The following is an 18,023-nucleotide window of genomic DNA, read 5'->3' as shown; positions in this document are numbered from 1 at the left end:
GTGACTTAGTTCAGTCTCCGATAATATTTAACGGGTTTTACTTTCCTCCCTCCGGTTATGAGAACTTGCGCTATTATTCAATAGTAATTGCTGGTTAGAACTTTGCAGCTTTTCATGAGTCGCAACCGCCGGGAAATGGATTTATTAGTGGTTTAACGAAGAGAGAGCACTTTTTACTGTCGTGAATGAACGACACTCGAAAGATGCGGTTAATTTGAAATTTAACTTTGATTGATTATGAGCTTTATCACCCTTAATGTGACAGTGATGAGTACTCTGTATAGGGACTCTCGAGTCCGTCTACAGACTTTAACTGTTATGAAACACCCTGGGTCCTGAGCTGACAGTTTGGACTCACTATATGTGCCAATAGCATGCAGTAGCGTATGGACATTTTAATAAAAAAATTAAAAAATAGTTTAATAGTGTAAGGGTAGGCTGCTGCAGCCGCTGTCACTCTCAATAAAATTCTTTAGCGCTGTCGACAGCACTGTCAATATATAAAACTGTCCGACGTTTCAGTCACTACTGCAAAAGATCTTCCTCAGGACTTTTTATTAAGCTAGACTGTTGAATGTGAGATATTTTAGATCTTATATAGCACCGGAGGAAGCTGCTTTACGTAATTTGATGGGGCGCCTGACGGTTGAAGGGGTGTTAGGCGTTCGTTATTGGTTGGTCCTTGTCATTGGTGGGTAAAGACGCATCTCACTGGTGTTTAGATCACTTCTTGCCATTGGTGGAAACAGACGAATCAGAAACGGACGGTAGTTGTGACGTAGAACCGCCTACTCGTTGTCAGGTGCTGGCAGCGGCGTGCCCGCGCTCAGTGTGTGTACGACCACCGCGGTGCCCCGCTCGCATGTGTAAGTCGCTTTGCGCGCTGTCCGCTATCTAATGTCTCTCTCATTAGGCAGTGTAGCTCAGCATAAAGCCCTGAGGAAGCCGTCTACAGTAGTGGTCGAAACGTCGGACAGTTAATGTGCTGACAATGCGGCCAACAACCCAGAACAGTTTGATTGGCAAAGTTCAATAATATTAACAGAAATGGGTTCGTCTTGGCTACATAGATTTGTAGTCTCCTGCATTTCTATCACTAGCCTTATGATAGTGTTCTCTTACAGCTATTGTACTGCATCAGAACTCCCCAAGTTGCAATAAAACACCTTCCCTTAGGTTTCGTGCTTTTATGTAGCGTTTAATCTTCACATTTTCTTGTCAGGTATCCTTCACCATCGATTAGAAGCTCGTGTGAGCGCCACATGAAAAAAAGTGAGAGGCAGATGTTAATTTTCTTCTGGTGGACGCAATCCGAATGTGCCATGGTGTTTTTGTAACAAATTTGCCAAAGTAAATGGTGGGTCTCAGTACACGTTGGCGTGAACTGCGCTGTTCATTTAACCCGTCGAGCTATTTTAAATTTCCATTAAAGAAACAACCAAAAGAATTCTTCCGACAGTCACAAGGAACGACCACAAATGATACTAGTCTTTGTAGGGGCAACTTACATGCCACTTAGATCTGACACTTACGGATGCAGGTTCTCTCGCCCGCCCCCCTCCACCCATCATCACCACCAGACAACGAATGGCCACACACTTGGTGACATTTAGACTAGAGCCCTCGAAGGGACGTTAACTATATTTCTATGAAACCTGACACTATCAAAGTTTCTGGAGTACTTTATCTTGATTTTCAATATAAAATTAGTCTTGATCGCACATTTATAAAAATATGCTCTGTCTCGATTGCTAACTCATGGTTTTCATATTTAAAATAGACAGAAAAAATACTGTTCCCAAATAATTCTGCGTACTTATAATATTTAACTTATAAAAAGAAAAGAAAATGAATTAATATAGCATCAGAGTTTCGTTATAGTGAGTAACTCGTCAAATGTAATACAAACATGTACAGTGTCATAAAAATTACTTTGCTGTGTATGATGCCACTATTTAACGTAGAGACCAGTGACGTTTTGCAAATGATTATGAACCTAGCGCCGATGAGATACACAGAAAAAGGAAACAGCAACTCGTATTCTAATCTGTATGTTATTTAGTAACCAACTTGTGACGAAGCATGTAAACGTACTCGTACGGTACACTGTGGTGTATTTTATAATTTTCAGGCTGTTCTAACTGTGCACCACCAAAGACAAAATCGGTTCACAACACTTACTTATACTGATCACATTACGGGTCTGGAGATGTACAGAAGTTTTATTTTACGAAAAGTTCGTGTTATTTGATGTTATTAATATATACAATGTGTCCATCATATGGTTCTAGTAAGAAATTCAGAAATGAGATAGAAGGAGTGGGTCACCAATAAATCCCTTAGGATCTTCTTAAACTGCACTTTACTACTAGCTAAAGTCATTATGGCTGCTTTAAATATATTGTTAATGTGTGCTTCTGAATAATTGACACCTTTCTGGACCGGAGTAGGTGACCTTAAACTTTTGTAAAAATACTTAAAAATAGTTCCCATGGAGCGAACTGTTGGTTTGAAAAATGAGGTACATTATTTACGATAAATTTTATTAACGCGTAAATAACTGGGAAGCCATAGTCATTTTATTTCGGCCTTGGTTTAAAGACCACTTCCATAAACTGACTAGTATTCCGTTTCTAATGACAAAGGTTAACGTCCACCTTCCCATTAAAATGTATCTGACGTGGAGGGGGATTTCTCTAAAAACTTTTTTCTTCCAGGCATCAGCATCTTGTTCCTGGCTGTGAGGGGGATAGACTTCTAACCAGCCTGGAAAAACAAGAGGTGTACATCAGCATGGATAAACCGGACTTGTACAACCTGGGGTGTGTTCCCCTCACGCAACTGGCCGCCAAACAGGTTGACGAGCTGTGGTTGGCCTTCAATTGGCCGAGACAGCCACTGCCCGTGCTCGACATTGGCTGCGGGCCCGGTGACGTCGCCAGGAAGGTGGGTTCTTCAATTTCAGGCACGTTACTACTCCATCAGAGAAATCGACGACTAAGCAACTCTCTTGTGTTTTATAAAGTGTCGTCGCTCCTGGATATCTAGGACCACCGAGAAAAGGAGGTATACAGAGTGTTCATTTTCACAGAAGACACTGAAGTATCTCGAAACTACACTTCGGACCAAAAAACAGTTCAAATTCCGATTTGCTTGTCTCGGAGGGGGACATCCAATTATATCACACTTAACGAGCCACCCAACCCCGTGCGTGGCTGGTATGGGCAACTTTGAAATCTTCAATGGGAACCCCCGTTTTTTTATTGCAGATTATGATTTTACTGCCAAATCTGTATACTTTGGTCTGAAGCATTTTCTTCTTTTCGCCACAGATGACGCTGTAATGAGAGGAACAGAAATGGGTACCCCATCGTCATTTATAACATGATTCTCAGTGTCCCTTGAATGGCACTTTGGACCTCACCTCCATGCTGTGAAGTTAGGCCAGGCCAGTATTTCGTAACTTTTAATTGGAACCCCATTCGCATCGTCTTATTCCTCCGACACATCAAACAGAGGAGTTATTGACGCGGCACTGTGGCCATTGCTCGCGACGAACTCTACTCTCCTTTTCCATTTCGAGTAAGTGTTCAAATGTAGTGTCGCCATCCCCAGTACACTTAATGATCCACTTTCTAAATGACCATACACAGGACAGAAGCATAGATCCGGGATTAGCAGCATCGCCGTTTCCGATGCTGTCGACCATATCTTCACGGCCTGTTGTCACATGCTGTTGCACTTTATCTTTTAAATATTCCCACAGGAAGAAATCTGGTGACATCAAATCCGGCGACCTAGCAGAACAACTAACTGGGCCACTTCTCCCTATCCACCAACCAGTGAAAACACGGTTTAATAGCTCCGGTGCTTCAGCTGCGTAATGCACTGGGCAACCGCCATTCTAAAACCACAAACGTTGTCGAACGTCCTGGGCAATATCTTTCAGTTGTACCCATAGTTCCTCCCTTCGACATGCTGTCGATAAGATTCGGACTAATGAGTTTGTTTCCTATGACGCCACACCATATGTTAACCGACCAAGGACGCTGATAGTCAACTTGCTGTAACCGGTGACGTTTGTCGTCACTCCAGTAATACATATTATCCCGAAAACGCAACCATAGTTTGTGAATGTAGGCTAACGAGAAAATAATTTCTTGGCAAATAACGTGAAGGTCGATTGCATTTGTTGACGTGTCCATTGACATACCACTACCCGGTTATGGAAATCGGCGCCGTGGAATTCTTGATGCAGCCACTTGTGGTGTGGATAATCCCTATGACAATGCAATTTGGTGGCGATACTACCCACTAACGTATTCGAATCGCGGTGTAATTGATTATCCGTGGGCTGTGGTGCACTGCCGCTATTGCAGCTACTTCATTATCCTCTGCTTCAACAACAATTTGATATGCCAGATTACGAGTAAATGGTAGCTTTAAGGCGCCGCTGAGCAGATTGAGTAAATGAGATAATGTGACTGTCCATCCCGCTCACAGGGAACTCATCACCAGTAGCAGCAAGGGCTTTACATTTATCACACCCATTCATGAATTTTAATAAAGAAAGCTATACATAACATCCTATGTACGGCAATAGATTTGAGACATGCTGTGGGATTTCTATACTACTTGCATATTCCTTCTTCATCTCCTGATTTACACAACAGGTGCACCAAATTTCAGGCAACTGGAATAATTAACAATAACAGGATAGTTGCTACTCACCATATAGCGGAGATGGTGAGTCCCCGACAGCCACAACAAAAAGATCGTCAGAAAGTGAGCTTTTTTGTTAACAAGACCTTCGTCGAAAATATTTAACGTACACAAACACTCGCAATCGCAACTCACACATACATGTTCATAATCTCCCGACTATTTTCGATGAAGCCCCTGTTGGCCGAAAACTCATGTTCTGACAGTATTTTTGTTGTGCCTATCTTCGACTAGGTACCTCCGTAATATAGTGAGTATCAACTACCTTTTTCGTAGTACTGTTACTTTCTGTCTTGGATTTTCCATTGCGTAATAAGTAACAGATCAATATATCCTTTTCGAAAGCAAGAAAAAACATGGTGCTCACGATTAAACAGGGATTATTTATGCAAGATGTTACAAAATTATCCCATAATTTGAGAGACGATGTTAACGGCCTTGCCGCCGTAGTAACACCGGCTCCGTCAGATCACCAAAGTCGGGCTGTGCTAGCACTTGGATGGGTGACTATCCGGTCTGCCGAACGCTGTTGACAAGCGGGGTGAACTCAGCCCTTGTTAGGCTAAGTGAGGACCTACTTGATAGAAAGTAACGGCTCCGGTCTCGTAAACTGACTTACGGCCGGGATAGCGGTGTGCTGACCACGTGCCCTTCTATATCCACATTCAGTGACGCCTGTGGGCGGACGATGACACGGTGGCCAGTCGGCACCGTTGGGTCTTTCAGGGCCTGTTCGGACGGAGTTTTTATTCTTGAGAGGCGATAGTGTGGTCCCAACCAAGTCAAAAATATCCAGTAAACATGGCTTCTAAAACGTATATATTAGGAGCTGTGACCATTTGTTCGGTATTAGAAAATTGTTTCACACGAGCGTATATGGACAAATGCTCATAGCACTTAAGGTATACATTTTATAGCCCATGTATACTGGAGTTTTTTTGTTGTTTTAGTCCATACTGCCACTTTTCAAGAAACGGTACAATTTTTTTAACTTCTAGTATAACGAAACATTGGCCTTTGAGTTTAGGTCTCGCGCTGTGAGGGTTCGATACAATCTTAATTATGTATATAGACATTTCATCCGCAGCGGAAACCGAGAATATCGACAACTTTACCCTGTTATCAACATTGATACTGGCAAAATATTGGTCTCAGGAATTGCAAGGCTTTCGAAAAAAAAAATGGTTCAAATGGCTCTGAGCACTATGAGACTCAACTGCTGTGGTCATCAGTCCCCTAGAACTTAGAACTACTTAAACCTAACTAACCTACGGACATCACACACATCCATGCCCAAGGCAGGATTCGAACCTGCGACCGCAGCAGTGCACAGTTCCGGACTGCGCGCCTAGAACCGCGAGACCACCGCGTCCGGCGCAAGGCTTTCGACAATGTTTTAATTTCAAGTTTGAAGTCGGATATCAGACGACAAAAAGATATTTTTATACTGATACAATTACAAATTTACATAAACTGCGCAATTTTGCTTCTTGCCTAAATTCATGATTCTAGGTGAACTGGAAGTAACTATAGTTTTCATGAGTGACCTTGCGAGTGTCAAATGTGTCATACATGACTGTACCTTGTTATTTCACTGTCTTGGAAGCTTTACTTTTTTACTGCGTCAAGGGACCGTAGATCTTAGCATGTGACATAAATTTTCACAGTAAGACAGACATGTTGTTGTTGTTGTTGTCTTCAGTCCTGAGACTGGTTTGATGCAGCTCTCCATGCTACTCTATCCTGTGCAAGCTGCTTCATCTCCCAGTACCTACTGCAACCTACATCCTTCTGAATCTGCTTAGTGTACTCATCTCTCGGTCTCCCTCTACGATTTTTACCCTCCACGCTGCCCTCCAATGCTAAATTTGTGATCCCTTGATGCCTCAAAACATGTCCTACCAACCGATCCCTTCTTCTAGTCAAGTTGTGCCACAAACTTCTCTTCTCCCCAATCCTATTCAATACCTCCTCATTAGTTACGTGATCTATCCACCTTATCTTCAGTATTCTTCTGTAGCACCACATTTCGAAAGCTTCTATTCTCTTCTTGTCCAAACTAGTTATCGTCCATGTTTCACTTCCATACATGGCTACACTCCAAACAAATACTTTCAGAAACGACTTCCTGATACATAGATCTATATTCGATGTTAACAAATTTCTCTTCTTCAGAAACGCTTTCCTTGCCATTGCCAGTCTACGTTTTATATCCTCTCTACTTCGCCCATCATCAGTTATTTTACTTCCTAAATAGCAAAACTCCTTTACTACTTTAAGTGTCTCATTTCCTAATCTAATTCCCTCAGCATCACCCGATTTAATTTGACTACATTCCATTATCCTCGTTTTGCTTTTGTTAATGTTCATCTTACATCCTCCTTTCAAGACACTGTCCATTCCGTTCAACTGCTCTTCCAAGTCCTTTGCCGTCTCTGACAGAATTACAATGTCATCGGCGAACCTCAAAGTTTTTACTTCGTCTCCATGAATTTTAATACCTACTCCAAATTTTTCTTTTGTTTCCTTTACTGCTTGCTCAATATACAGATTGAATAACATCGGGGAGAGGCTACAACCCTGTCTCACTCCTTTCCCAACCACTGCTTCCCTTTCATGCCCCTCGACTCTTATTACTGCCATCTGGTTTCTGTACAAATTATAAATAGCCTTTCGCTCCCTGTATTTTACCCCTGCCACCTTTAGAATTTGAAAAAGAGTATTCCAGTCAACATTGTCAAAATCTTTCTCTAAGTCTACAAATGCTAGAAACGTAGGTTTGCCTTTTCTTAATCTTTCTTCTAAAATAAATCGTAAGGTCAGTATTGCCTCACGTGTTCCAACATTTCGACGGAATCCAAACTGATCCTCCCCGAGGTCTGCATCTACCAGTTTTTCCATTCGTCTGTAAAGAATTCACGTTAGTATTTTGCAGCCGTGGCTTATTAAACTGATAGTTCGGTAATTTCCACATCTGTCAGCACCTGCTTTCTTTGGGATTGGAATTATTATATTCTTCTTGAAGTCTGAGGGTATTTCGCCTGTCTCATACATCTTGCTCACCAGCTGGTAGAGTTTTGTCATGACTGGCTCTCCCAAGGCCGTCAGTAGTTCTAATGGAATGTTGTCTACTCCGGGGGCCTTGTTTCGACTCAGGTCTTTCAGTGCTCTGTCAAACTCTTCACGCAGTATCGTATCTCCCATTTCGTCTTCATCTACATCCTCTTCTATTTCCATAATATTGTCCTCAAGTACATCGCCCTTGTATAAACCTTCTATATACTCCTTCCACCTTTCTACCTTCCCTTCTTTGCTTAGAACTGGGCTGCCATCTGAGCTCTTGATATTCATACACGTGGTTCTCTTCTCTCCAAAGGTCTCTTTAATTTTCCTGTAGGCAGTATCTGTCTTACCCCTAGTGAGATAAGCTTCTACATCCTTACATTTGTCCTCTAGCCATCCCTGTTTAGCCATTTTGCACTTCCTGTCGATCTCATTTTTGAGACGTTTGTATTCCTTTTTGCCTGTTTCATTTACTGCATTTTTATATTTTCTCCTTTCATCAATTAAATTCAATATTTCTTCTGTTACCCAAGGATTTCTAGCAGCCCTCGTCTTTGTACCTACTTTATCAACTGCTGCCTTCACTACTACATCCCTCAGAGCTACCCATTCTTCTTCTACTGTATTTCTTTCCCCTATTCCTGTCAATTGTTCCCTTATGCTCTCTCTGAAACTCTGTACAACTTCTGGTTCTTTCAGTTTATCCAGGTCCCATCTCCTTAATTTCCCACATTTTTGCAGTTTCTTCAGTTTTAATCTACAGGTCATAACCAATAGATTGCGGTCAGAGTCCACATCTGCCCCTGGAAATGTCTTACAGCTTAAAACCTGGTTCCTAAATCTCTTTCTTACCATTATATAATCTATCTGATACCTTTTAGTATCTCCAGGGTTCTTCCACGTATACAACCTTCTTTCATGATTCTTAAACCAAGTGTTAGCTATGATTAAGTTGTGCTCTGTGCAAAATTCTACTAGGCGGCTTCCTCTTTCATTTCTTAGCCCCAATCCATATTCACCTACTATGTTTCCTTCTCTCCCTTTTCCTACACTCGAATTCCAGTCACCCATTACTATTAAATTTTCGTCTCCCTTCACTATCTGAATAATTTCTTTTATTTCATCGTACATTTCTTCAATTTCTTCATCATCTGCAGAGCTAGTTGGCATATAAACTTGTACTACTGTAGTAGGTGTGGGCTTCGTATCTATCTTGACCACAATAATGCGTTCACTATGCTGTTTGTAGTAGCTTACCCGCATTCCTATTTTCCTATTCATACAGAAAGAAAAGTAATCCAACAGAGGTTTGATTTTTACCGGCTGAAGTAACGAACTCTAAAAAGAAACGAATTGTACGTACATTGTGTTTTCGCCAGTTTGTGGGCAGTGTTCTGACACAAAGACACATGTATCTGGAAACGAATCCAGCCCCAATAGATCCCAAACGCAGCCGATGTTTCTCACATAAGCGTTCAATGCTCACTGAAGTCGTGGACCCGACAATCACACCCTGTGTACTTAAGCCGGCCACCGATGCAGTTTCCAAGATACCGGCGGGTTTTCAAATAGACTTCGGTTGATAATGCGCCGCTTGAACTATCTGTCAGTTGTCGCAGGGTTGACAAAAACAGTCTGAAAAGCTTGTAGGGGGTTTGCAGGGTAGGCTGTACTGAGAAATTACTGTTGAGAACCAAATTCATACGTTGCGGCAAGTCCAATTTAATTGGCAATTCAAGTATTTGTACGGGCAAAAGTGCGGCAATGCACAGACATCTGTTAGTCCGTGAGTTACAACTTCTTTAAATGCTTATGACCAGCTACAATGTGCCTTTTCCGGAAGTTATAAGTTTAAGTTAGGAGAGGAGATGCTACGTTTGTGCTGTCTGAGGAAACGAACGAAGAACACATCTGGCAACAGCTTCTCCGGTAACCTGCTTCAATTCACGCGTACAATTACTTGTTTAGCTAACTTCAATAATAACAGAATCGGGAACGATTTATAATTAATTGCCAGTGCAACCTACCTTGCAACACCCTTACAAGCGTTTCATGTCGTTCCCGACCGCCCTATACAACTCTCAGGCTTTAGCTGGCCCGCTGAGCTATGTTCCGCGGACAGCGCGGCGAGCCGCCGCCAGGTACCAGGCCACGACACACGGAGTGGACCCCCTGTAATCTGCACCGTGCCCTCCATTCGACAACTGTGGCCTCTTTCATCACCCTCCTCTTTTCTCAATATTCGACGTCTGGAAATTGCACAGCACGGTTGTAACAAAGATCTGCAATACCTTTGGATCACTGTGCCTCTTCAAAGAAACGGAAGCACTGATTAACTTTACATACTGCATAGCTTAGAAGAGCAAATCAGAAAGTATATTTCTGTACTGGCAGGTTTTAGCCCCGCGGCTGCCACCGGGTACGAAGCTGGTGGCCTGCGACATCAGCACAGAGATGGTGGAGTTCTGCAGGCAGCACAACGCGCTGCCAGGCACCATCACGTACGAGCAGCTGGACGTGGTTCAGCCCGACCTGGAGAACTCCGCCGTGTGGCAGTACGCGCCCTTCGGCAAGGTGTTCTGTTTCCTGCTGCTGCATTGGGTGCCCGACAACAGGTGTGTACTCATTTTGTCGCCTTATCAACTACTGTGCAACAGCTGGTCTGGCTTAATTCTCCGATTGTAGTTCAAGAGGGGTAAAACTTGAACACTCCAACTATTGCTATTGTGGTACTTCCAAGAGTAAGAAATGCCGTAACAATCAGTCATACATTTTCTCCCATAATATTTTTAGTTTACCAATATTTATATGTTATGTTACTGATAAAACTAGATTATGTAAGGCTTGTTGCCAGTCTGGCACAAGAATCTATTAGCCGGCCGCTGTGGCCGAGCGGTTCTAGGCGCTTCAGTCTGGAACCGCGCTGCTTCGAATCCTGCCTCGCGCGTTGATGTGTGTGATGTACTCAGGTTAGTTAGGTTTAAGTAGTTCTACGTTCTAAGGGACTGATGACCTCAGATGTTAAGTTCCGGAATGCTTCCAGCCATTTTAATCATTTTTGAATGTATTATGTATTAAAACGAAGTGACAAAGCACCATGTAATTACGAGGGGAAGTCAAAAGGTAAAGATCACTGTTTAAAATAGAAATAAACTATTTTATATTCAGGCCAACAGCAGCTTTTGAAAGGCAAGACGTTAGGAAGAAGTCCGCTAACAGATAGTTTAATTGTTTTTCATTAAAACGTTGTTAGTATCAAAAAATCCGAAAGAAACTATTTTATAGTGAGTCGCCGCTGAAAGTTTTTAAAAAAGGGCCGGCTTAGCGTTAAAAAATTGTCACTACTAACATGATTAGTCGCGACATTACGCAGATTACTATGTGGAAAGTGTCAGTTGGCAGCGTCTTGCGAGTGTGATAGAAGGGCAGCTCAGTGTAGGACAAAGCAAAAGCGCCCTGCATGACCGACAAAGAGAGACTACCTGGCTGGCGGAACGGAAGCTATCCATGTGGACCGAGGCCCACAAGAAAGACAGGCCGCGGCGCGTACGTCACGAATGTAGGCCTGCGCTCGTCTAGTCGCTCAACTCAGCAGACGAAAACTACGTTTCTACATCTGTTAACTCGTAACTAGGTGCGTACGGTACGAACGAGAATTGCATCTTTTTCAGGAATCCGCTATTATGGATTATTACTGTTATTAGTCCTACAATGCTAGGAAGTCCTTAGGCCTACTCATAATTTATTACGGCTGTACTGGGGTACAATAAAATTAAAATCATGCCACAATGATTATCAGTAGCAGAAGGAACGACTTCTTATATGAAATGAGGACTGTTAAGCAGAGTAGACTAAATGCTGTACATATTTATATCGAGTATTAAATTTTGTTATAATACTGTTAATCAGTAGGACTTCGTAATAGCAAATTCCAGAGATGATGCAGTTCTTGTTAGCGTGTACAAACCCAGCTGCGAGTTAACAGGTCTAGGAACGCATTTTGTCTGCTGCGCTGAGCGAGAGAGCGGGTTCAGGCACTCCTTCGCGCTTCAGTCTGGAACCGCGCGACCGCTGCGGTCGAAGGTTTGAATCCTGCCTCGGGCATGGATGTGTGTGATGTACTTAGGTTAGTTAGGTTTAAGTAGTTAAGTTCTAGGGGACTGGTGACCTCAGATGTTAAGTCCCATAGTGCTTCGTGACGTACGGGCTGACGCCTGTTTTTCTCGTGGGCGTCATATGGACAGTGTGACGTCATGTACTCATGACTAGGAGTGCTGGGTCTATCTTTACACACGAGAATAATACAGAATTTTATTACGTTCTAAAACCAAATCATACAAACAATCAAAATTACCCAGAACGATATGGTGCTTAATTCCAATTGGTTATTCAACGTGAATTGAGCGTTTTCGTTTTTATATCTAAAAACTTCTACTCTCTTACATATTCAAAATTTGCCTTTTTGCTTTCTTCTGGAATATTTTGAAATTTTCTGTAGGGCTTGTGATGCTGTGTCCCTCTACGCTAAGTGCGCTGTTAATTTAACTCGTGGGTTATTTAAGATAAGGTGTTCCTGAAATATTACTTGAAATGACCTACCGGTTTGTCTTATATATTTCTTACGGCAATCATTGCATGTAAAACAGTATCCAGCCGCTTCATTATATTTGTTTACCAGAGCTTTTTGCCTGTGTTTACTGCTTATATCCTAAAATGTAAAACACACTGAAGTAATGTTTTACATCTCGTATGACTGCTTTTTTTTTCGCGTACTGCACACAGATATGGTATTTTAAAAGAAATAGATCGTTCCATTGCCTTCCCGGCAGGTGTTTTGCTTTGCCTTTCACCGAGCTGCCCTAACTCACACCCGAAAGACACTGCCACCTTATACTTTCCACATAGTAACTTGCGTACTGCCGTGTCGTGTTAGAAGTGACGATAGTTTATTGCCAATCCACCCTCTTTTTGAAAACTTTTGTCGCCCGCACATTATAATATGTTTTCTTTATCTTTTTAGATGAAGACAAATTTTAAGTGATGGAGCACGCCTCTGGTCTCCCGTTACAGCCGACAATTTTTTTTAATAGTAGAGGACATGGTACATGTTCGACAAGTCAACTGGAAGAAAAATAAAAGCTGCAAAGGCGTACTGTTTACTGAATATGTTACTTCTCGATAGGCATAAAAACCGCGAAAGTTCATGATTCGCTACATGTTGTTCTGCAAGGCATCTTTGAACGGGAGATTACGGGGAGAGTAGTGTAGGTTTAGAAGCTATAAAACTACTTTGGAGAAAATAAACCACTCTGGTCTCTACGAGACATGAAAAAAATCTCATTCACGCTTTCAACGGTAAAAGAAGGAAAGGACACTATAGATGGGTACAGGGGAGAAGCTGCTGGTTTCATTAAAAATAAAACGGCATATCCCGTTGTGACTTCTCCCCCACCTCCCCCCGCCGTCCACAGTATCGGCATCTATTCGAGCTATGTCATACAGCAGAAGAAAATGAAGACAACATGGTCGTTATGAAATAATATTAGGAAAGTTGTTGGACGCGAAAACGTGTCCTTTCATCGTACCAGAATGAGAATTTCAAAGAAATCACAATGCGATGCAGTGACAGTAAAAAAAAGTGCCGTCGATAGCGCATTAGCTGCTAAATTCAGGAGAAGGGTTGTTCCCTTTTCATAAGAGTCCGTTAGAAGAACATGTCGCTTTAATACCGGGCTATGTACAACAGTGGTATATTCGTAAGATAAATTTAAAAACTCTGTCATTAATCGGTTGGAGGATAGACATCTTAAATTTTTAGGAAAACTGTTCTTTGCCCCTAAAAAGTAGTAATTTTACAATTAGTCTATAATTTAATGTAACATTTGAAGCAACAGGAACAAAAAGAGTTGTAGTCAGTAATTTTTTTTATGGAATTAATGAAGTGCCATTCTGAATTTTCACCAAGGTGTGCTCAATCTGCTGGTTTTCTATTAGCACAAGGTATCAACAGAGAGCAAGGAATGGTTACATTGGAGACTTACAACGACACTGAATTTACCGTAATTTCATTTTTGTGCTCACATTTACAATGTTATCGTTCTCATAATGTGTTCGGCGTTGTGAACACCAAGTTCAAGCCTGTTAATTTAACTTCTTTTGCATAATGTGTGATTAAAAACACCTTATTTTATCTTGGTTTTTAGTATTATTGTTGTACATTTTCACCACAAAATAGTTTTGTTGTAATTCGTTCATTTGATTCTTACAAAAATTCAGAAACTCTTATGTGTCCTCCACTGGGACAATGCCATCTAATACATTAATATTTTCACAGGCGCGCTGTCCAGAACATTCACAAGCTGTTGGTGCCTGGGGGAGAGGCTGTCTTCAGCATAATCGCTAACATGGTGTTTTACACAGTGTTTGAAGAAATGGCGAAAGACTCGCGTTGGGCTCGGTACATGCAGGTAACCCTTAGGTCTACCCGATATTCCCCTAAATCTTAGAAATACTTGGGAAATTATGTTTAATAATTCTAAAAAAGCCCTACGTCAGGAAAAGTGAACTTGTTTAGCCTGCCACCCACTTTTGTTTCTGTGTTAGTTGTAAAATTTTCTAACCGTCCACCGATTAAACAGTAAATATGATTTATGAAGTAGAGATAAGTTTACTTTACAAAATTTATAAAGCCGAGCTACATCAAGTTAAAACATACAGTAGTCAGTCCCTTATCGTCAAAATTTTTCTTTAAAGCCTAATAAAATTATTTTCAAAATCCCTACCGGCTACCGCCCAGCTCGAAAGTTGAAACGCCCACATGTGGGTGGGAGGGACCATGTTGACCACCACTGCATTCTGCCTTTTCCTCAAACGAAACCAAAGTTACTAGCCACGAAGAATTTTCTTTTATAAATCGGAGGGCTGTCGTACCCATTACGATTGACTTTAAGATTCTCAGAGTTGTTCAACGTTCTCGAGTACTCGACGTTTCGACCCCCTGCTGCGATCATCAACAGGAGTCTTCTGGTGTCCCGTGGTCAATGAACAGGGCTAATCATAGAGCAGAGAGAGGCATCGCAGCACTCAGTCTTCCCTAGTTTCATGTACGATAAGAACCGGAAGATGCGATATTACCGGCCAAGCTGATAACAATAAATTATACTGCACCATCCCTTGGAATATGGCTGAACTGGAATGCAATCACACTACTGTCTATGGCTCTACGTTGTCTAGGTGTCTGATTGCACCAGCCGGTTCTTGTTCAACTGATAATTCAAATGAACGCAGTTCCCTCGAACTGTACAAACAAATAAGTTACAATAAATTTTGTGGCCAATGCAAAGAGTTTGCAATTAATTTAAAAAGCTATTTCAACAGATTCCATAAACACTATTTCCTGGTGCCTTTTGTCCGCATCAGCTGGTATTTATAGCAAAATCGTGCACCAGATGTGCTTAAAACGAAATGTGAAAGTCCATAGATGGTGTCTTGTACCTCCATACAACGTAGGTAACAATGTAAAATTTCTAACTTGTGAGCGCTGATGCGCCAAGTAAGTCACTGTTCGACAGATGCGAGGGCTTGTAGAAAAGTAATGCCTCCGAATTTTTAATTCTGTTGTTGCGTGTATTTTTTGAAGAAATAAATGCAGATGTTTCGAAGTGTTTGAGTGACAATTTGCCTATTCTTTCATTTCTCCAGAGAGTGGAGAAATCAGCATACGTCCTTTGTTCAGAGGATCTGCTACGAATTACGCCTTGATCATTAATAATAAACTTTATCATCATTGCTTTTTCTCAGTTCTATTACAATATGTAGATTTTATTTTAGTAAAACGGATTGCTCTTCATAACCTCACTTCGAGAGCCAAACTGCTGATCAGACAGCTCTCACAACGCAAGCACTTTTGGCGCTGAGGTGTCATCAAGAGCAACTACTCGTGACAGACGAGACTTGTTACATTAGTACAACGCCAGAGGTCCTGCAGTGAGTAGTCAATGGAGACAACAAAATCGCTCACGTATAATGGGCTTTAGACATACTCTGGCGAGACTTTCCAAAATAACCAGTTCTTAGGAGCCGAATCTGCACCAGTATATCATTACGAATTCTACAGGGTGAGAATTTTTGAACTATTTGAATAAAACGTAAATTAGTTACAAACTACGGTGTGCACACAATTTACACTCCTGGAAATGGAAAAAAGAACACATTGACACCGGTGCGTCAGACCCACCATACTTGCTCCGGACACTGCGAGAGGGCTGTACAAGCAATGATCACACGCACGGCACTGCGGACACACCAGGAACCGCGGTGTTGGCCGTCGAATGGCGCTAGCTGCGCAGCATTTGTGCACCGCCGCCGTCAGTGTCAGCCAGTTTGCCGTGGCATACGGAGCTCCATCGCAGTCTTTAACACTGGTAGCATGCCGCGAAAGCGTGGACGTGAACCGTATGTGCAGTTGACGGACTTTGAGCGAGGGCGTATAGTGGGCATGCGGGAGGCCGGGTGGACGTACCGCCGAATTGCTCAACACGTGGGGCGTGAGGTCTCCACAGTACATCGATGTTGTCGCCAGTGGTCGGCGGAAGGTGCACGTGCCCGTCGACCTGGGACCGGACCGCAGCGACGCACGGATGCACGCCAAGACCGTAGGATCCTACGCAGTGCCGTAGGGGACCGCACCGCCACTTCCCAGCAAATTAGGGGCATTGTTGCTCCTCGGGTATCGGCGAGGACCATTCGCAACCGTCTCCATGAAGCTGGGCTACGGTCCCGCACACCGTTAGGCCGTCTTCCGCTCACGCCCCAACATCGTGCAGCCCGCCTCCAGTGGTGTCGCGACAGGCGTGAATGGAGGGACGAATGGAGGAGATGTGTCGTCTTCAGCGATGAGAGTCGCTTCTGCCTTGGTGCCAATGATGGTCGTATGCGTGTTTGGCGCCGTGCAGGTGAGCGCCACAATCAGGACTGCATACGACCGAGGCACACAGGACCAACACCCGGCATCATGGTGTGGGGAGCGATCTCCTACACTGGCCGTACACCTCTGGTGATCGTCGAGGGGACACTGAATAGTGCACGGTACATCCAAACCGTCATCGAACCCATCGGTCTACCATTCCTAGACCGGCAAGGGAACTTGCTGTTCCAACAGGACAATGCACGTCCGCATGTATCCCGTGCCACCCAACGTGCTCTAGAAGGTATAAGTCAACTACCCTGGCCAGCAAGGTCTCCAGATCTGTCCCCCATTGCGCATGTTTGGGACTGGATGAAGCGTCGTCTCACGCGGTCTGCACGTCCAGCACGAACGCTGGTCCAACTGAGGCGCCAGGTGGAAATGGCATGGCAAGCCGTTCCACAGGACTACATCCAGCATCTCTACGGTCGTCTCCATGGGAGAATAGCAGCCTGCATAGCTGCGAAAGGTGGATATACACTGTACTAGTGCCGACATTGTGCATGGTCTGTTGCCTGTGTCTATGTGCCTGTGGTTCTGTCAGTGTGATCATGTGATGTATCTGACCCCAGGAATGTGTCAATAAAGTTTCCCCTTCCTGGGACAATGAATTCACGGTGTTCTTATTTCAATTTCCAGGAGTGTATTCAACATATGAACACCACTACAAATATTCGGATTTAGATTACGACATGTTCGATATTGCAGCCATCGTTGGCGATGATGTGGCACAGACGAATAACGAAATTCTGCATGACCCGCTGAAGTGTCAGAACAGCGGTGCTGTCGATGACCTCCTGAGTGGCTGTTTGCAGCTCAGAGATGGTTTTGGGGTTATTGCTGCAAACGTGTTATCAATATAGCCCCACAAAAAGGTGTCGCATGTGTTTTGATACAGGGAATATGGTGGCCAGTTGAGGCCCATGCAGTGGCTTCTGAGTACCTGAAAGCCATAATGTGTGTCCCCAAAGTGCTATTCTAGAACATCAAACACTCTCCTGCTTCGTTGGGGTCGAGCTCCGCCTCTCACGAACCATATCTTGTCGAAATGAGGGTCACTTCGATTAATGGAGATGCAATCATCTTCCAAAACCGTCACGTGCCGTGCGGTAGTCACCGTGGCATCAACAATCAACGAATATCGAACCGACAATGCGTGACTAGACATTGCCTACCACAGAGGCACTTCTCGATCGCGAAATGCTGATTATCCATCCCCCAAACGCCATTATTTTGGTTAGTGACAAACCCATCCAAACGAAGGTGGGCTTCG

The 18,023-nt window shown here is 43.1% G+C and overlaps 1 protein-coding gene across 1 annotated transcript in view; it reads left to right on the top strand.

Moving 5' to 3' along the window:
- The first annotated feature begins 796 nt into the window (after positions 1-796).
- Positions 797-18,023, top strand: part of LOC126335162 (juvenile hormone acid O-methyltransferase-like) — a 230,888-nt gene continuing 213,661 nt past the window's right edge. Inside the window, exons 1-4 of the mRNA XM_049998136.1 lie at positions 797-866; positions 2,718-2,946; positions 10,180-10,400; positions 14,120-14,252. Of these exons, the coding sequence (XP_049854093.1) occupies positions 2,794-2,946; positions 10,180-10,400; positions 14,120-14,252 (507 nt within the window). The 5' untranslated portion in view covers positions 797-866; positions 2,718-2,793. The remainder of the gene's footprint in view (positions 867-2,717; positions 2,947-10,179; positions 10,401-14,119; positions 14,253-18,023) is intronic.

This window comes from Schistocerca gregaria, chromosome 2 (assembly GCF_023897955.1).
Source record: "Schistocerca gregaria isolate iqSchGreg1 chromosome 2, iqSchGreg1.2, whole genome shotgun sequence".
NCBI lineage: Eukaryota > Metazoa > Arthropoda > Insecta > Orthoptera > Acrididae > Schistocerca > Schistocerca gregaria.
The sequence above is the reverse complement of the archived record's forward strand: the minus strand, read 5'-3'. Positions and strand labels throughout refer to the sequence as shown.